Here is a 21,834-nt window from a genome sequence, read left to right as displayed (position 1 = left end):
TGACTGAATGTCAGTGTCAAGCATAATCTTCTGCTCCAAACTCGTCACCAAGCTCCGAGACCAGAGCCTCAGAACCTCCATTGGCAACTGGATCATTGGCTTCCTCATCGGCAGATCTCAATCAGTGTGGATCAGCAACATCTCCTCCTAACCGACCATCAACACTGGTGCATCTCCGGGCTCCATCCTTAGCCCTCTGCTCCACTCTCTTTGCCATGACTGTGTGCATATGCACACCTCCAGTGCCAAGCACAAAATCACAGACAACAGCATTGTTTTGGGCTGAATCGTGGCTGGTGAAGGGTCAGCGCACAGGAGGGAGGTGAAACAGTTGGTTGAATTTTGCCGCAACAACCTCTCACTCAACAGCAATGAAACCGAGAAACTAATCTTTGACTTCACAAAAGAAGAAGTCTGGAGACCTTGTGCCAGATTTCATTGGTGGGCTGGCGGTCGAAAGAGTTAGCAGCTTCAAATTCCTGTGCATTAACATCTCGGATGACCCGTCCTGGAACCAGCACATGATATAATCGCAAAGAAGGCACACCAACGCCTCTACTTTCTTAGAAAGTTTAAAGAGAATCAGCATGTCACCTAATGCTCTCACAAACTTCTAGAGGTGCACTGTGAAAAGTATAACCATATAATATAACCATATAACAATTACAGCATGGAAACAGGCCATCTCGACCCTTCTAGTCCGTGCCGAACACATAATCTCCCCTAGTCCCATATACCTGCGCTCAGACCATAACCCTCCATTCCCTTCCCATCCATATAACTATCCAATTTATTTTTAAATGATAAAAACGAACCTGCCTCCACCACCTTCACTGGAAGCTCATTCCACACAGCTACCATTCTCTGAGTAAAGAAGTTCCCCCTCATGTTACCCATAAACTTCAGTCCCTTAATTCTCAAGTCATGTCCCCTTTTTGAATCTTCCCTACTCTCAGTGGGAAAAGCTTATCCACGTCAACTCTGTCTATCCCTCTCATCATTTTAAAAACCTCTATCAAGTCCCCCCCTTAACCTTCTGCGCTCCAAAGAATAAAGCCCTAACTTGTTCAACCTTTCTCTGTAACTTAGTTGCTGAAACCCAGGCAACTTTCTAGTAAATCTCCTCTGTACTCTCTCTATTTTGACAGGTTGCACCGTGGCCTGGTACGGCAATCCCAACACACAGGAACACAAGAGGTTGCAGAGTGATCGACTCAGCCCAGTCCATTACAGGCAAAGCCCTCCCCACCCTCAAAGATGGGTGCTCATGAAGGCAGCATCTCTCATCAAGGACCATCATAATCTGGGCCTTGCCCCCTTCTCACTACTACTGTCTGACAGAAGGTACAGAAATCATGCCCAGATTCAGGAACAGCTACTTTCCTACAATCATCTCCATCTTGACCGACCCACACAACCTTAATCATACTGTAGCAATGGAACACTGCAGGCCAATGGCCTGTGATTTCCAAGTTATAAAGGCACGTCATGAGTCCAAGTTGCACCAAGTACCTCCCTTTTACATGGCATTACGCACATTACCAATACATTTAATGCAGATTTGAAATATGCATGCAGTGTGTTTATTTGCAATTAATAATGTAAGAAAACAGATCCCCAGGTGAGCCCAATACAAGCTTGAGAAACAATACCTCATCTCCTCTCTCGGCAGGTTGCAACCTTCGGGGCTTCAATATCGATTTCTGCAACTTTAGGCAACTCGGTCTTTCTTTTCATCTATATCAGAACTGCCCATTTCTGCCAGTCATTATTTGGGCTCAGTTTTTCTTTTTTTTTTGAAAATCAAAAACCGCAACTGCTGGAAATCTGAAACAAAAACAGAAAGTGCTGAAAACACTCGGCAGGAAAGCGAGACTGTTCCTAGTAAGGGCTCCAGACCTGAAGCAATAACTGTTCCACTCTCCACAGATACTGCCTGACCTGCTGAGTGTTGCCATCACTTTCATTTTTTTTAATGACAGATTTGCAATTTTCGATTTTTTTTAAATTTTTGACAGAATTTGCAAATAGAGGTCAAGAATTGGTGCATTTAAACAGAAACTAAATATGGTTCAGGGGAATGGTTATCAGTGCCCCCAGCAACTCAAAAGCAATCAATGATGAGCATTGCGGTCCACATGGAATATCGAGCCGACAGTCACAGATCGTCGACTGTGGCATTGAGTCACACACCAACACCCAGCACAAATAAATGCAGGTTTAGTTTCAGGCTTTGGTTTATTATTGTCACGTGTACAGAGGTACAGTGAAAAACTTTGTTTTGCATGCTATGCAAACAGGTCAGACATTACCAATACATAGATACAATCAGTACAATCAGCAAACAAGTACAGCAAAGATGGAGCAAAGGGGAAGATGCAGAGTGCAGAATATAGCTTGCAGCATAGCAGTGCATCAGTTCCAGAGACAAAACACAATGTTCTTATGGCCCTGTCCCACGGGAAGACTCGCTAACGGCAGGTAAGCACGGGAAGACTCGTGAAGATTTTTCAACACGTTGAAAAATGTCCACGAGAGCCCCGAGTACCGACGAGTGGCCATTACCGTAAATCTCCGAGTTGGAATCAGGGCAAACTCGGGAGAACTCTTGGAATGAGCTCGTACCGTGGGACAGGGCCATTAATCTACTCTCCAAGTTTATGGAAGGACTGATCAGAAACCTGATAACATAGAGGGTAAGAAGCTGCTCTAGAGTCTGGTGGTGCTCGTTTTCAAGCTTCTGTACCTTCTGCCCGACAGGAGCAGGGCCGAGGAATGACCGGGGTGGGACGTCTTTGATTACATTGGCTGCTTTTCCGAGGAAGCGTTTTGTCGATGGAGTCAATAGTGGAAAGTCTAGTTTGTGTGATGGACTGGGCTCGATCTACAACTCCCCGTAATTTCTTGCAGTCTTGGGCAGAGCTGTTCCAGAACCAAGTTGTGATGCAACCATGGTTTCCATGGTGCATCTGTAGCAAATTAATTGAAACCTGTTTTTTCCCCCTAAATTTCTCTTCTCAGCTTTGGAATACACCGGTGTTGTCATTGTGCCAATGGGTTCGCAGTCAAAATGCTCTGAAAGAAATTGCACTTCAACTAATCCACACCAATACCGAGTTATGTACAAGTCAACATTTTTTTAAAGCTTTTTCACAGCTGCACCACTGACCAGAAAAACAAGTCACTTTTACCACCGCCATCCTCTACAAACAAGCAGCTCAAATTTGAGAAAAGAACCAATTCAAAATTCTGCTGCTGGCTGCAATCTCACCATTCATGCAAAATTGGCACAAATCTCAAAAGTAGAATAAGGTCTTTACTTCTTGCCAACTGCTTCCTCCATCATTCAACAAAGGCTTGTATTTACTTCAGTATCCAACGGAGAAGCTGCAGGACACGGGCAGTGGTACCGCGAGCAGTTTGTACAAAACTGCGACACCACCCAAAACCCATAGCAATGTGCGAGGGGGGGGAGACAATGATTTGGTTCGCAGAAAACTGAACCGTGCAAAAGATTAAGTGGTTAGAAAACAGACACAAAATGCTGCAGTAACTCAGCAGGACCGGCAGCATTACTGGACAGAAGGAATGGGTGACGTTTCAATGGAGACCCTTCTTCAGTCACCCATTCCTTCTCTCTCCAGTGATGCTGCCTGTCCCACTTCAGCATTTTGTGTCTATCTTCGATTTAAACCAGCATCTGCAGTTCCTTCCCACACATTAAGTGGTTAGATCTTGGCCAAAAGCATGACATTAAATGTGAGATTAAACACCTCAGCTAGTTGTGCACGCACAACTAAATGTAGAAAACGGATATTCAGCTTCAGCTTGCTAAACTCAGCCTCCGTTACTGATCATTCACCACATTCACTGGACCACACGAAAGGGAGTTTGTGTAGTGCCTCTGTGATGGATTCTTAGAGCAGCTTGTACAGGAGCCTACCAGGGAGAAGGCAATTCTGGATTTAATGTTGTGTTATGAACCGGATTTGATAAGGGAACTTGAGGTTAAGGAGCCATTAGGAAGTAGTGACCATAATATGGTCAAGTTTAATCTACAATTGGAGTGGGAGAAGGGAAAATCGGAGGTGTCAGTATTTCAGTTGAATAAAGGGGACTATGGAGCCATGAGGGAGGAGCTGGACAAAGTTGACTGGAAAGATACCCTAGCAGGGATGACAGTGGAATAACAAAGGCAGGTATTTCTGGGAATAATACAGAAGGTGCAGGATCAGTTCATTCCAAAGAGGAAGAAAGATTCCAAGGGGAGTAAGGGGCGACCGTGGCTGACAAGGGACGTCAGGGACAGTATAAAAATAAAAGAGAAGTACAACATAGCAAAGATGAGCGGGAAGCAAGAGGATTGGGTAATGTTTAAAGAGCAACAGAAGATAACTAAAAAGGCAATACGGGGAGAAAAGATGAGGTACGAGGGTAAGCTAGCCAAGAATATAAAGGAGGATAGTAAAAGCTTCTTTAGGTATGTGAAGAGGAAAAATTAGTTAAGACCAAAGTTGGACCCTTGAAGACCGAAAAAGGTGAATTTATTATGGGGAACAAGGAAATGGCAGACGAGTTGAACAGGTACTTTGGATCTGTCTTCACTAAGGAGGACACAAACAATCTTCCTGATATAGTAGTGGCCAGAGGATCTGGGGTGACGGAGGAACTGAAGGAAATCCACATTTGGCAGGAAATGGTGTTGGGTAGACAGATGGGACTGAAGGCTGATAAATCCCCAGGGCCTGATGGTCTGCATCCCAGGGTACTTAAGGAAGTGGCTCTAGAAATTGTAGACGCATTTGTGATAATTTTCCAATGTTCTATAGATTCAGGATCAGTTCCTGTGGATTGGAGGGTAGCTAATGTTATCCCACTTTTTAAGAAAGGAGGGAGAGAGAAAACAGGGAATTATAGACCAGTTAGCCTGACATCAGTGGTGGGGAAGATGCTGGAGTCAATTATAAAATATGAAATAGCGGCACATTTGGATAGCAGTAATAGGATCAGTCCGAGTCAGCATGGATTTACGAAGGGGAAATCATGCTTGACTGATCTTCTGGAATTTTTGAGGAAGTAACTAGGAAAATAGACAAGAGAGAGCCAGTGGATGTAGTGTACCTGGACTTTCAGAAAGCATTTGATATGGTCCCACATAGGAGATTAGTGGGCAAAATTAGGGCACATGGTATTGGGGGATAGAGTGCTGACATGTATAGAAAATTGGTTGGCAGACAGGAAACAAAGAGTAGGGATTGGGTCCCTTTCAGAACGGCAGGCAGTGACTAGTGGGGTACCGCAAGGCTCTGTGCTGGGACCGCAGCTATTTACAATATACATCAATGATTTAGATGAAGGGATTCAAAGTAACATTAGCAAATTTGCAGATGACACAAAGATAGGTGGCAGTGTGAACTGTGAGGAGGATGCTATAAAAATGCAGGGTGACTTGGACAGGTTGGGTGAGTGGGCAGATGCATGGCAGATGCAGTTTAATGTGGATAAATGTGAGGTTATCCACTTTGGTAGCAAAAACAGGAAGGAAGATTAATATCTAAATGGTGTCAAGTTGGGAAAAGGGTAAGTACAACGGCATCTGGAGGTCCTTGTTCATCAGTCAATGAAAGTAAGCATCAGGTACAGCAGGCAGTGAAGAAAGCAAATGGCATGTTGGCCTTTATAACAAGAGGAGTTGAGTATAGGAGCAAAGAGGTCCTTCTGCAGTTGTATAGGGCCCTAGTGAGACCACACCTGGAATATTGTGTGCAGTTTTGGTCCCCTAATTTGAGGAAGGACATTCTTGCTATTGAGAGAGTGCAGCATAGGTTTACAAGGTTGATTCCCAGGATGGCGGGACTGTCATATGCTGAGAGAATGGAGCGGCTAGGCTTGTATACTCTGGAGTTTAGAAGGATGAGAGGTTATCTTATTGAAACATATAAGATTACTAGACGGGTCCCATGTTCACACGGGAGGGCTGGTCCCCCGATGCAATATTCCACCTCTCCACCAATTCCAATATTGGTGGCCAGTGGGGGGGCTTTCTGGAGCGCTGGTATGGGTTCTTGGGGTGGCAGCTCAGTCCCTCAAGCCTGATGTGCTGGCAGCTCACTCACAGCTGGTGGGCTGGCAGTTGACTCATGGCTATTCCTTGAAATTCCATTTCAAGCAGGGTGCAAGGCCACCAAATTCAAATCCATTTTCCTATCCATTTCAAGCTGGGTGCAAGGCCACTAAATTCAAGCAGATTTTCCTATCATTTCAAGCTGGGTGCAAGGCCACCAAATTCAAGTGCAGTTTCAACCACTTCAAGCAGGGTGCAAGGCCCGCCAAATTCAAGTGCAGTTTCGTACCACTTTCAGCAGGATGCAAGGCCGCCAAATTCAAGTGCAGTTTCATACCACTTCAAGCAGGGTGCAAGGCCGCCAAATTCAAGTGCAGTTTCATTCCACTTCAAGCAGGGTGCAAGGCCACCAAATTCAAGTGCAGTTTCATTCCATTTCAAGCAGGGTGCAAGGCCACCAAATTCAAGTGCAGTTTCATTCCATTTCAAGCAGGATGCATGGCTACCAAATTCAAATGCAGCTTCATACCATTCCATGCAGGGTGAAACCACCATAAAACCACACAAAACACCAAACTCACAGTTCAGTAGACATTCAGTGTGTTCAGTTGATTCACAGCTCAGACAGAGTCGTGACCTCTCCCTCCCCCATCATGCAGAGACTGCCACACCCACACTTCCGGGTTTTATAACCCCTCCCCCTCCCACCGGAAAAGGTGTGACCATCATGGCGCGATTGACAGGAGAGAGATTCTCAACATTATTTAAACACTAATAACACTTTTATTTTTCATTGATGGGAAGAATTCTCTGCACCTGCTGAGCGGAGGTGGACTGAGTAAGATGGCCAAAAATCACAGCCGTAAATGGTAACGTTTTATCTAAAATCAATATACAGTGCAAACAGGAAGTTACCCAAAGCACCCAAACCACCATTTGCAATAGTGCCTTTTAACTTCAACCCAAAGCACCCAAAGAACCATTTGCAAGCAGTGCCTTTTTACTTCAAACCAGCCATATTTTCATTTCACACGGCCGTGTGATTCCCCCAAATTAAAATGTGAACACTTTCAATGATAATCTCGTTTTTCCTAAATGTAAAGTTAACTTCAAAAAGAGTTAAACTTTACTATGTATTTTACATTGTTGCTGTTCCCTTATAAATTATGCAGTTAAATTCCTATCTTTTCATTTGTATATATTACTCTTACGATTCATATTTGGGGACCATAGACAATCAGAACCTTTTTCCATTTTCCCCAGGGTGGAAATGCCCAACGCTAGAGTGCATAGCAATAAGGTGAGAGGGAGAAAGGTTAAGTGAAACGTGCATGGAAATTCATTTTTACATAGAGAGAAGTGGGGGGTTAGAATGCATTGCCAGCGGTGGTGGTGGTGGAGGTAGATAAGATACTAGTGTTTAAAAGGCTTTCAGACAGGCACATGGAAGTCCAGTGAATGGAGGGATAAAGTCATAATGATACAGTGTGGAAACAGGCCCTTCGGCCCAACTTGCCCACACCGGCCAACATATACCAGCTATACTAGTCCCACCTGCCCGCGTTTGGTCCATATCCCTCCAAACCTGTCCTATCTATGGACCCGTCTACCTGTTTCTTAAATGTTGGGATAGTCCCTGCCTCTGCTACCTCCTCTGGCAGCTTGTTCCATACACCCACCCATCCTTTGTGTGAATAAGTTACCTGTTAAATCATTCCCCCTGCACCTTAAACCTATGTCCTCTGGTCCTCGATTCACCTACTCTGGGTAAGAGACTCTGTGCGTCCCCTCATTATACAGATCACGTACAGGCAGATGAGACCAGTTCAATATTGCATCATGTTCGGCACAAACATTACGGGCTGAAGGGCCCGTTCCTGTGCTATACTATGTTCTATAATGCAACCGTAATCTGGAACATCACCAAAGAGGTAACGTGGGAGCCAGATTCAGGAGTACAGCAACCCGAACAATAGATTTGAATTGGGAGGCTGAAAACAGCCACCTTAGCCCAACATTCTCACTTCTATCCAATGCTCTCCAGACACCAAGAGCTCAATATTCTCCACTGTGGAGGTCAGCGGATCTAATAATAGTGCTCATTTTGTACCCAAGTTAAATTGGACAAGACAACGTTTTGGTGACGTTTTGGGTCGAGACCTTTCTTCAGACTGAAGAAGGGCCTCGACCCGAAACGCCACCCATTCCTTCTCTCCAGAGATGCTGCCTGTCCCGCTGAGTTACTCCAGCTTTTTGTGTCGATCTACGGTTTAAACCAGCATCCCTTCTTAGACATAATTAAAGCTTAGCAAGTAGCACACAGCGAGTGCTCATCCGATAAGACACAGGGGTGTTATTGAACGATCTGAAAGTATTCACGTTAGTCGAGTTCCGATAGGGAAGTGGGAAAGGAGAGCAATTGCTGACAAGAGTTTCCACGGGCAACGTGGTATTTTGTGGAAGTTAAAAAGTCATTGAAATTTTATATAATTTAAAATTTTTCTTTATTCTAGGTGATGACATTATACCAACAATTGAGAGAGGTTGAATCTCATTTTTAGCAGCTTAAGATATATGAATTATGTAAAGGGATATATCATTTGGTTTGTCAAATCTGTTAAGCCATTCATTTAGATCATGGATGATGTGATGGTAGCCTGAATTCCCACCTATTCCCAGTAATCCTTCACTCTCATCCACCCCCCACCCCACCTTATTTTACTATTTCTAATTCTAATTCATTCAAAGACTACCTACCGTCTCTGTCTTTTGGCAAAAAAGATTACCAAAGTCTCATGAATTTTCAGAAAAAAATAACCTTTTCACTGTGCAGAATGAAACCCCCTTACTTTTAAAACAATGTCTCCTACATATAGATTCTTGCACAAGAAACATCCAATATCAACCCTGTCAGGGTTCCTTATATCCTTGCATGTTTCAATTAAGTTTCCTCTCACTCTTCTAAACTCCAAGGGTTACAAGCCTAGCCTGGCTAATCTTTCATCTTGAAGACAATCTGCCTGTTCTAATCACCCAGAAACAAAGGAGCTTACAAAATGTGGTAGACACTGCGCGGTCCGTCGCGGGTACCAACCTCCCCCATCGTCGAAAGGGTCTATAGGAGGCGCTGCCTCAAAATGGCAGCCAGCATCATCAAGGGCCTACACCACCCAGGCCACGTTCTCAAGTCTCTCTTGCCATCAGTAAGAAGGTGCAGAGGTCGGAAAACTATGACCTCCCGGTTCATGAACAGCTTCTTTCCAACAACCATCTGGCTATTGAACATTAAACCATGAACTTCTTGGTTGCAATGAAATTTAGGCTTGTGTTTTGTTTTGCACAAATATTGGTTTTCTTTTTATTTAATTTGTTTTGTTTGTTTTATCATGTCATCTATCGAGTCCCGTGTTTTTATAGACCTGTTACACTGTTGTCAATATGTTCTGTTTTGGTACATATGACAATTGAGCGCTCTTGACTGTTAATCAGTCTAATAAACTTTTCTGTAAATGGTTTCCAATGTTTTAATATATATTTTTAAGTAGTACTGTGTGCGGTATTCCAGATTAACGCTTTATCAGATTTGGAATTACCTGTATGACCAGCTGTTGAGCTGTATGCTACAAAAGAACTAAAGCTAAGTTATTTTTCAAGAGGCAGAAAGTGATGTACAAAAAGGCCGCCTGCAGTGCAATCATTTTTGTGAATCTTATGATCTGTACCAGGAAAAGAGTTAAGGAAATTTCCAACAAGACAAAGCAAAACGTGTTTTGCATCTTCAACATGATTGAAGATTTTAATTTTCTTGCCAAAAAAAAAAGTATTTTTGTTTCATCAAATAGAGAAAATGGTATTCGTTAGGTATTAGAGGGCAGTAGGCACAGACCAAGTTGAATCCATATTTCATTGGCAGTTCGATGAATCAGAACACAAGGACAGATGAGCACAGTTAGAAAACAGAGGGAAGGAAAGGGAACATTATGAGCAATACTGCAAAAAAAGTCATTTATATCCAATTTGATTTCCCTGGAATATAATTAAACGCCCACTAACTTCCCATAATCTTCACCTGCCATTCTTCACACTGATTTTAAGGAAACTATCAGGAACAAAAAGCCACATTACTCACAAATAAGATATAAAAGAAAGAATGTGGTTGGTTTAATAAATGATTCACGTCACAGCTGTTGATGAACTCAGCAATTCCGGGCAACCTGGATGAGAACTCGGGACACCATAGAGTTTGATGCATTATCCAAGTAAAATAGTCGTGGTGACTTTCACAGAGTTAGTCTCTCCACTTGCACAAAGTGAATGACAGGGCAGCAGACGGCCCATTAGTTCCAACAAGGCTACATGCACCAAATTAGAAACTACACTTACCACCGACAACGGAGAGAATTAAATACAATTTGCATGTGCCTCAAGACTCATTATTTACCACGACTGGAAAATCTTACTGCTGAAAATTGTAGTTAATGCTCTCATTAAAGGAAGGGAAAATTAAAAGGAAGTCGCAGAAATCTAGAGGCCCAAAGCATGTCATTTATTATGCTCTCGACTGAAGTCTTCGTGCCTTCCAATTTCCAGTTCTTTATGAATAGGGCACAGGGAGAATTACTGATGCAGTACTTCCTATTGTCGGTTTGCCATTAGAACATAGAATACAGTACAGTAACAAGCTCTTTAACCCCCCATGTCTCTGTTGAACATAATGCCATTAATCTGATCTCATCTCCCTGTACATGATCCATATCCCTCTATTCCCTGCAATTCCATGTGCCTATCTTAAAGCTTCTTGCGTCTGCCTCCTTCACCACCCCTAGCAACATGTTCCAGGATTCCACCACTCTGTGTAAACAAAAAAAACTTGCCCCACACATCTCCATTAAACTTTCCCTCCCTCACCTTAAAGCTATGCCCTCCACTGTTGGACATTTCCACCTTGGGGGAAAAAAGGTTGTGACCGTCGTAAGAGTCAGAGTGATACAGCATGGAAACAGGCCCTTCGGCCTAACTTGCCCACGCCTGCCAACTAGTCCCACCTGCCCGCATTTGGCCCATATCCCTCCAAACCTGTCCTATCCATGTACCTGTCTGACGGTTTCCTAAATGGTCACCAGGTGGCGCCGACTACGGCTGCCTCGCCAACGGTCTGTCTCGCCTTTTCCTTCTTTGTTGTTTTTAGTTTGTTGTAAAATGTATGTTTTAGTTTTGTATTGTGTGGGGTGTGGTTTGGGGTGGGGGTGGGGGGGAACAGTTTAAATCTCTTTCCTCAACGGAGATGCAACATTTTTCCCCATGTCGTATCTCCGTCCGCACTGCAGCCTAACATCGTGGAGCTGGCGGCCTCTTGCTGGGGACAGGCTTTTAGGATCTCCAACCGCGGGACTTACCATCGTGGAGCTTGCAATCCCTGTCGGGGATCGACTTCAGGAGCTCCAACCACGGGAGCCTGCGGACTTTATCATCATGGAGCTCGCGGTCCCTGGTTAGGGACTGACTTTGGGAGCTCCAGGCCGCAAGAACTTCGACTGCCCCGTTCACCCCGACTGCGGATGATTCAGCTACCCCAACCGCGGGAGAAAAAGGAGGAAAGGTAAGACTTTATTGCCTTCCATCACAGTGAGGAATGTGGAGGAGCCACTGTGGTGGATGTTTATGTCAAATTTTACATAGTTGTGTGTTGCTTTTTTCGTATGACTATGGCAAATCAAATTCCTTGTATGTTGCAAAACATACTTGGCTAATAAATTACAATTATGATTATGCTTATGATGATGGGATAGTCCCAGCCTCAACTCTGGGAGCTGCCTCTGGCAGCTTGTTCCATACATCCACCACACTTTGTGTGAAAAAGTTACCCCTCAGATTCCTATTAAATCTTTTCCCCTTCACCTCAAACCTATTTCCTGTGGTCCTCGATTCCCCTTCTCTGGGCAAGAGACTCTGTGCATCTACCCGATCTATTCCTCTCATGATTTTATACACCTCTATAAGATCACCCCTCATCCTCCTGCGCTCCAAGGAAAATAACTTATCTACTCATCCTCTCCCTATAGCTCAGACCCTCTAGTCCTGGCAACATCCTCGTAAATCTTCTCTGTACCCGTTCCAGTTCGACAACATCTTTCCCATAACATGGTGCCCAGAACTGAACACAATACTCTAAATGTGACCAAAGTCTTATACAACTGCAACATGACCTCCCAACTTCTATACTCAATACTGTGACTAATGAAGGCCAATGTGTTTTTGATCACCTTTTTGACCACCTTATCTACCTGCAACTCCACCTTCAAGGAACCATACACCAATGTCTTATACAACTGCAACATGACTTCTATACCCAATACTCTGATTGATGAAGGCCAATGTGCCAAAAGCCTTTTTGACCACCTTATCTACCTGCGACTCGACCTTCAAGGAACCATGTACCTGTACTCCTAGATCCCTCTGCTCTACAATACTCCCCAGACGTCTACCATTCACTGTGTAGGTCCTGCCCTTGTTAGACATCCCAAAATGCAACACCTCACATTTCTCTGTATTAAATTCCATCAACCATTCCTCAGCCCACCTGGCCAATCGATCAAGATCCTGCTGCAATTTTTCACAACCATCTTCACTATCTGCAAAACCACCCACTTTTGTATCATCAGCAAACTTGCCAATCTTGCCCTGTATGTTCTCATCCAAATCACTGATGTAGATGACAAACAGTAACGGGCCCAGCACCGAACCCTGAGGCACACCACTAGTCACAGGCCTCCAGTCCAAGAAGCAACCTTCCACCATCACCCTCTGCTTCCTTCCATGAAGCCAATTTTCTATCCATTCAGTTATCTCTCCTTGGATCTCAGGCGATCTAACCTTCCAGAGCAGCCTACCATGCGGAACCTTGTCGAATGCTTTGCTTAAGTCCATATAACCAGTCTGAAGAAGGGTCTCGATCCGAAAAGGCGCCCATTCCTTCTCTCCAGAGATGCTGCCTGTCCTGCTGAGTTACTTCAGAATTTTGTGTCCACCTATAGAACATCTACAACCCTCATCAACTTTCTTGGTCACATCTTCAGAAAACTCAATTTGTGGGACACAACCTCCCATGTACAAACCCATGCTGGTTATCCTGAATCAGTCCTTGTCCATCTAAATTCCTCTATAACCTATCCCACAGAATACCCTCCAGTAACTTTCCAACTACAGATGTTCAGCTCACCAGCCTATATTCCCAGCATTTCCCCTGCAGCCCATCATGAATAGAGCCACAGCATTTTCCGCCCTCCAGTCTTCCGGCATCTCTCCTGTATTTCAAGACAACACGTAAATTTCAACCAGGGCTCCCGCAATTTCCTCGCCAGTTTCCCACAAAGTCCTTGCATATATCTGATCATGCCCAGGAGATTTGTCTACCTTCATACACGATTGTATCTTAAGCGCCTCATCGACCGTAATACTGACTGTTCTCAAGACACTTCCATTGACTGCCCAAATTTCCACCATCCTCCTGTCTCTATCCTCGATAAATAGAGGAGAAATACTCATTGAGGGCCTTGCTCATCTCCTGTCAGAGTTAACCGCTTTGATTCCTGAGGAATCCCACTGTCTCTCTAGTTACCCTTTTCCCCCTTATTCAATTGTATGCATCCGTCCATCTTTGATGTTGCCCTGTTTGGAGAGGGGAATGTTTCATCTGTGGTACCTATCTATGCCGCTCATAATTGTATACACTTCTATCAGGTCTTCCCTCAATCTCCCACGTTCCAGAGAAAACAATCCAAATCTACGCAACCTCTCCCTTTAGCCGAATCCCTCGAATTCAGGCAGCATTCTGGTAAAGAAATTAAGAGGATTTGACAGAGTTTAGATTGCCGTAATTATAAAGAAAACTACATGCTGCTTTCATAGACAGTAAAATGCAATTTGCTCCACGTCTAATCAAATCTGCTCTGCCCTTTAATCATCTGCATCAAAACTGAAAATGCAAGAAATGCTCGAGATCAGGCAGATTCCATGACGGAAAAAAAAGTCACGATTTCTGATAAAGAATCTTTTGCTAGGTTTCCAGTTGTTAAACTTTATTAACTTTGACAGAGACAGCGGTTTTCCTTTTCCAGCAAACGATCTGAATGGAGATTTTCTGCAAAGCGAAGCCATGTCATCTGCACATGCGTCGAGAAATGCAAGTTGAAAAAATGCTTTTTGCATTTATATATTTAACCCCACCCCCCCCACCCGCTCCCTCCCCCACATATAAATTCTATGAGCAGATTTTATTCTAAGTCTTAAATTTCTGGGCAGTGATTTGCAAATTTAGGAAGGGTGAATTTTCGTTACCCTACAGGCACCGACCAAAAACATCACCAATCAGAAAGCAAATCTGTACCTTGTTCTTCCAGAGATGCCTCCTGACCCGCTGAGTTACTCCAGCACTCTGTGCCGATAGAAGAATACAGGCAGAAAAAGACACAATCAGCCTTCCCCACATGACAGTGCATGGCAAAATCATGAGAGGCATAGATGAGGTAGATGCACAGAGACTTTTACCCAGAGTAGGGAAATCGAGGACCAGAGGACATAGGTTCAAGGCGAAGGGGAAAAGATTTAATTGGGATCCTGCCAGAGCAGGTAGTTGAGGCTGGGACTATCCCATCGTTTAAGGAACTGTTGGGGCTCTTAAGGGGTTGGACAGGCTAGATGCAGGAAGATTGCTCCCGATGTTGGGGAAGTCCAGGACAAGGGGTCACAGCTTAAGGATAAGGGGGAAATCCTTTAAAACTGAGATGAGAAGAACTTTTTTCACACAGAGAGTGGTGAATCTCTGGAACTCTCTGCACAGAGGGTAGTCGAGGCCAGTTCATTGGCTATATTTAAGAGGGAGTTAGATGTGGCCCTTGTGGCTAAGGGGATCAGGGGGTATGGGGAGAAGGCAGGTACGGGATACTGAGTTGGATGATCAGCCATGATCATATTGAATGGCGGTGCAGGCTCGAAGGGCCGAATGGCCTACTCCTGCACCTAATTTCTATGTTTCTATGTTGGGACTGGTACATGGATATGATAGGTTTGGAGGGTTATGGACCAAGCGCAGGCAGGTGGGACCAGGGTAGCTGGGACATTGTTGGCCGGTGTGGGCGAGTTGGGCCGAAGGGCCAGTTTTCACATTGTATTCATCTATGACTCAATGACAATGCATAACCCTGGTAAGCAACACAGACTTTAATTAAATAGCATCGCGCCTTAGAGTGTGCACTTGCGCATGTAAATAAATGATAATCCGTGAACATATCTTTATACAGCATGGCCGATATCAGATACTTTGATACAGAGAAGTTAAACTGAGGGTTTTCCCAACAGAATTGGCTAGATCTTCTGCTGTTCATGGTACATGAATGGAACAACTTCATTCATCGTCCTCTTAAAAGGCTGGGTATGAAAGCATTGGAGTGATTTTAATGTCAAGTGTTGCCCAGCTATCTATTTTTAGAGTACATCCACACATTCTATCAATGTTACAGATCATTGCAACTGGTCCTTCAGCCCAACTCATCTATGCTGACCAAATTACTAGACTCCTTTGCCTGTGTTTGACACACAGCATATCCCTCAATAACCTTTTCTCCACATGTAGCTGTCCAAATCAAGAGATTCTAAAGAGAAATTCCGACTACGCTGTTTTGAAAATTAGTAGGAAAGTTCACCTATGTTTAACCTGAACCGACTTCACTTAAATGTACAGATCTAGTTATTATCTTGCTGCGTTTTCTAGCAGCCCGCTGGCTACAATTCAATAGCATATTATTTCAAAAGGACTTCATTGACTGCATAGTGCTTTGGGGCATTCTAAGGATGTAAAAGGTGCAAGAAATTCAAGTTCTTTCTTTTTGGGGTAAAAAAAAACTAGGTTCAGTTTATAAAGGAAAGAAAAAGGATCTGTACATATGAGAAAGCCATATGTACATTAGAAAAGGCCATCTGTCTCAATCACGCCACAGATATTCTGCTGAAGCATAAAGCCCAGCAACCACAGAGCTAACTCTATTCATCCCACCGATACACTGTTAACACTTACATACTTGGAAACTGGCAAACCACCAAAAGACATGTCTGGCCACCAAGGTTCTTAAATATGTATAAGTCTGGTTGCACTCAGGGAATGAAAGCTCATTTAAGAAGGAAAAATTCAAAACCATACATGGTGGTAGGATGTGGACGGAACAAGACCCTTTTATTTGACTCCTCTCTCAATAATCTTTCTGTCTACATCTGTAAAAGGCTGTTACAAAAGCCACAAGTCATTCACCCTGCTGTGTCTTCTACAACCAAAAGAGGTGCCGGACGGTTGGGTAATTGGCTCTTGTAAATTACCTCGAAAGTGGGTGGGCGGTAGAAATGTCAGGGAGTTCATGGGTTTAATTGCAGGGAAATCAGTGGCGCAGCGGTAGAGCTGCTTCCTCACAGTGCCAGAGGCACCGGTTCAATCCTGACGACGGGTGCTGTCTGTGCAGAGTTAGTATGTTCATCTTGTGACCACAAGGGCTTTCCCCGGGTGCTCCAGTTTCCTTCCATGTCCCAAAGATGTGGGGGGTTGTAGGGTTCAATAAATTGCTCCTAGTGTGTAGGATGCAAAAGTAGGATAATTCAATGGCAAAAAGCAAATCTGTACCTTGTTCTTCCATAGGTATCAGTGCAAGGCTTCCTGTTTTTCCGATGTATATGAATTTAGATTTACTTTAGAGATACCACGTGGAAACAGTCCCTTCGGCCCACCGAATCGACGCCGAGCTACACTAGTTCACCTCTTACACTAGTTCTACCAGGGCTCGAAATTAACGGTTGCCCGGGTGCCATTGACCACTCAAAGCGCCGCCGTGCAACCTAAACACCGAGTCATTTTGCCCGACTTGGCAACCAGATACTGGTTTGTACCGAAGATAGACACAAAAAACTGGAGTAACTCCGCGGGTCATGCAGCACCTTCCTCTCATCCATCCTATAGTGATCCCCCATTCATCCTGCACAGACCCTCCAATCCACACTGTACTGATCCCCCCCATTCATCCTGCGCTGATCTCCCCCCCCCCCATCCATCCTGTACTGATCCTCAGATTCAAGAAAAATGGGGGGAACAGTCTCGAAGAAGGTTTGTCTTAACCCGAAACGTTGCTTGCAAGCCTTCGCTCCATAGATGCTGCCGCTGTCACCCGCTGCGGGCGTTTTGCTCCAGCACTTTTGTCTACCCTGATCCATCCCGTACTGAGCTGCACCGCCCCCCCCCCACCTTGCAACACCACTGACATCCCCCTTGCTCTCCCCGAGGAATTTTACCATACTCCAACCAACACGTACTAAGGAGCACCTGCCTCAATCCATCCATTCTCGCCCCCCCTGCCTCTCTAACCCCCCTCCACCCGCCCTCCATCTATCCACCCCACACTGATTCACACTGACCCCATTCCCCCCTTTATTCTGACCACTATTGTCCTGGAAATGTCTTCCCCATCCCGAATCATTGACTATGTTTGATAATGGAATGCAATCAAATGTGTTTTAGTTCCCCCCCCCCCCCCATATTTGTTTTAATCCATAAAGATGAATTTCTAAATCCTGAACACGTGAAACATTAAAACCCAGTGTTCGATTGCACTGTTATTATAGAATTCATTTTAACAGCAAATTTACCCTGCCTCTCTAATATGGAATATCAGTACTGTAGTTATTTAATGAGCAACATTCACAACTATACGTACGTATATATGTTACCATGGTTCCAGGATTTATCCCCACAGGTTGATCCATCCTGCTGAATAATTCAACCACAATTGTGTTTGGAAGTGGAAAGAACTAATAGAAATTGCATTAATTGCAATGTAGAAAGAGTTGAGATACTGTCTTATAATTTTGCTGCATGTCATTGTGGGATATATCATGTCCTGATTGGTGAATGTTCTAGTTCGTGACTTTATTTGAAGCAGAAATAATATGTGAATGCTTCATTGAGCATTATTCCGACCGGTAACTACGCACTTCATCCGAGCACATTATCGCACGCATCATGCAAGCCGTCTTAAATGACCACCTAAACTGTCATTTGGCGACCTAAAAAGCTGCCAAGGTTGACCGACTGGCAACAGGGAAAAAAATTTAAGCGAGAGCCCTGTCTACCCTACAGGCGAGGGATAATTTACAATTTTTAACGAGGCCAATTAACCAACAAAATTGCAAGTCTTTGGAATGTGTACAGATGATCGATGGTTAGCATGGACTCTGTGGGCGGAAAGGCCTGTTTCCATGCTGCATCTCTAGTACTTGCTTTCTCCCTTCTTCCTTCCCCTTCCCCGCTTTCCCACAGCCTACTGTCTCTGCCTCTTCCTTTCTTTTTTCCCCCTGATAACTACCCCACCCCATCCCCCCACCCCCCCCGCACCACCGACGCAAGCCGTCTTAAATGACCACCTAAGGTCTCGACCCGAAAAAGTCGCCTATTCCTTTGCTCCATAGATGCTGCCTCACCTGCTGAGTTTCGAGAGCCCTTTTTTGTCTACACACATGTATAATGTACGTTTTTTAACAGAAATATAAAAACAGAAATGTTGGAATGGTACATCTCAGTGGTTGTGGCCCTGTTAACGAAAGGCCTGTTAGATGCATAGAAATCTCTAGTACTTGCAGTAGGCCATTCGGCCCTTCGAGCCTGCCCCGCCATTCAATATGATCATGGCTGATCATCCAACTCACTATCCCGTACCTGCCTTCGCTCCATACCCCCTGATCCCCTTAGCCACAAGGGCCACATCTAACTCCCTCTTAAATATAGCCAATGAACTGGCCTCAACTACCCTCTGTGGCAGAGAGTTCCAGAGATATCACCACTCTCTGTGTGAAAAAACTTTGCTTCACTTTCCACAGCTGTTCCCTGGTCTACTGAACCTGCTTGTATTTCAGATTTCCAGAAACTGTTTTTTTTGGTTGTTTTTTTCATTTTAAATTTCAAACATCAACAACATTTTGTTTCGTGCTCTTGATGATACTGTTGCACTGCCAAGTTGGGCTAAAAATCGATTCAATGGCAGAAAGCAAATCTGTACGTTGTTCTTCCATAGGTATCAGTGCAAGGCCTCCTGTTTTTCCGAATGTACACGAATTTAGATTTACTTTAGAGATACCGCGTGGAAACAGGCCCTTCGGCCCACCGAGTCGATGCTGACCCGCAATCACCCCTTACACTAGTTCTACCCTACAGACCAGGGACAATTTATAATTTTTAATGAGGCCAATTAACCTACAAAACTGCAAGTCTGTGGAATGTGGGAGGAAACCAGAGAAAGCCCATGTGGTCAGAGGGAGAATGGACAAACTCGGTACAGACAGCGCCCATGGTATGGATCGAACCCGGGTCTCTGGCGCTGTAAGGCAGCAGCTCTACTGCTGCGCCACCCTGCCGCCCTGTAGTATTTTCTTTGACTGAACAGCACGCACCAAAGAAGCTTCCCACTGTACCTCAGTACACGTGCAATAAACTAAATTTAAACCTAAACTCCCACATATTGTCTATCGAGTCCTTCAAGACATTTGCCTCTTCCAATGAGGTTAGATCTCATTTTTTCAAACTCATTTCAGGAATCGATCCCACAAATCTTTGCTTCCCTTCCTCCCTAGCAAGTATATTCCCTTTAGCGCAGAGACTAAAATGATTATGCAATACTCCAGGTATGCTCCTCAGTTTCACAAACTCGGCTTAATTACACAACCTGCTGAAGTTAATGTGATGGTGTTATCAACTATGTCCAAGTGATACATTTTTTTCTTCGTCATTTCAAATATGTTTGATACTGCCTTATTCCAGTGACGTGCGGTGAGGTCAATGGCTGGGAGGCATTGGCTTCTACCCCATCCTAACTTAGGGGTGTGTGTGTGTGTGTGTGTGTGTGTGTGTGTGTGTCTGTGTTGTCTGTGTGTGTGTTTAGTTGTCTGTGCGTGATGTATGTATCTGGGAGAAAAGGAGAGAAGTGAGGGAGGGAAGTAGAGAAAGAAGAGGGGGAAGGAGAGAAGGGAAAAGAGGGAGAGGAAGGAGGGAGGGAAGGAGGGAGGGGAGGGAGGGAAGGGAAGGAGAAGGGAGGGAGAGGCCGGCGGCGGGAGTGGATGCCAGGGTCCCGAGCCGATAGTAGATTAGTCCAGCGCTACATGTCAATAAATCAACCAAAGATACTAGAGAAGTATCTTTGGAATCAACATACCAGTCAGCACCACCCGCGCTGGAAAGTCTGCGCCGCCGCTGCTGAAGCTAGCTAACGTGAAGGGAGCACGAGGCAGCGTCAATTACGTGAGCTTACCTACACTGGGCTCAAGACACTCCCCCTTGTGAGGCAGACGTGATCGCTGCCTCTCCTGGAGCTTTTACATATCAGTTTTATGTGAGACCAGCGAGCGCAAATGTAATGTCTTTATATGTGACATAAGCTACCTAGACTATGGAAGGTAAGGACATGTAATGAAGGGGTTCACACACATTACTTTGGTGACATACAGAGAGATAGTAACAGGCACAAGCTTATTGCCTGCAGTTTCTGAGGGGTTGCGCAATCAGAGGGGAGGCTCAGCTTGTTGCTGCCTCACCTCTCCCTGTATTTGCAGCACAGCTGCGCAAATTTTGCGATTTTGACTATAAAACATGATTAGATTCATATAGAAATTCCATTAATAACACAGATCAGTGGAAAATCTTTATATTTATTTTATTTTAATATTATTTTTCTTTACTTTTCTTAACAGCTATTTCCATTCGGAGTATGACAGGTGAGGCTCTGCCTCCCCTGACCGCACGTCCCTGCCGCATCATATTTCTGCAATCTCTTCACGCAGTCTTTCACTCTATTTTTTTCTTTCTTGGACCACCAAACTATAATTAATCACTCCCAGAGTATTCCACTTTAAAAATGATCTTTTACAACCCAAAACCAGGTTCATCAGTTTGATGCCATCCAGGACTGCTGTCCATTCAATGTTTCTTCCAATTTAAAAACACACAGGTCCAAGGGAAGATGGCTGGATGCCAAAAGGAACGGCCAGAACTTAACTGCACACAAACACACCACCACTTTAGCCATGAGTGACACAAATAGAAAAATCAGTTTCAGCTATGTAGATTAAGGCATAAAGATCAATTAGTACGTAGGGAGAATTCTCCAGCGCTCTTTATGAAAATTGCTTCTAACAAAGAGGAGGCACACAATGTAATCCAAAACACAGAACCTCTGACAATACCTCAGCACCAGCCTGAATAGCAGGTAGAGTTACTGGAGAGGGATTTAAATACCGAGATGGTAGTAATACTGAGCCCAGATTACATAATCATAATACTTAAAAGTTATTTGTGATTCAGTTATCCGGTTCAATTCATATATAATCTTATTTATATAGCACATAACACATGACATTTAGTCAACTTGCATTGACCACAAAGTAAAATTACATTACATTTACACACCTAAAGGACCAACGGTATGCACTCCAAGCGGGATTCGAACCGCTATAGCTGTCCCATGAATCTCACATTCCTTTTCTTTCCACATTAAAAGTAGTCTTTTACAACCTAAAACCAGGTCCATCAATTTGATGCTATACTGTCCCATGACATTTACCGTTTTCTCACCTTTAAAAACACAGGGCACTGGTGCAGTGGAAGGAACACTACGGACGTAAAGACCAGTCAATGTACTGGAGTAATTCAGCGTTACATGCATTCTCTGGAGAATGTGAATAGGTGACTT

The 21,834-nt window shown here is 44.2% G+C and overlaps 1 protein-coding gene across 7 annotated transcripts in view; it reads right to left on the bottom strand.

Moving 5' to 3' along the window:
• The window catches only part of arhgap39 (Rho GTPase activating protein 39), a 621,406-nt gene that overhangs the window by 549,120 nt on the left and 50,452 nt on the right, over positions 1–21,834 (bottom strand). The window contains exon 2 of one of the 7 annotated variants that reach the window (XM_055648964.1): positions 1,653–1,827. The exons of the other annotated variants lie outside the window; for them this stretch is intronic. Within the exon in view, the coding sequence (XP_055504939.1) occupies positions 1,653–1,657 (5 nt within the window). The 5' untranslated portion in view covers positions 1,658–1,827. The remainder of the gene's footprint in view (positions 1–1,652; positions 1,828–21,834) is intronic. 7 annotated transcript variants of the gene reach the window in all.

This window comes from Leucoraja erinacea, chromosome 2 (genome assembly GCF_028641065.1).
Source record: "Leucoraja erinacea ecotype New England chromosome 2, Leri_hhj_1, whole genome shotgun sequence".
Classification (NCBI taxonomy): domain Eukaryota; kingdom Metazoa; phylum Chordata; class Chondrichthyes; order Rajiformes; family Rajidae; genus Leucoraja; species Leucoraja erinaceus.
This window is presented reverse-complemented; position numbering and strand designations above follow the sequence as displayed.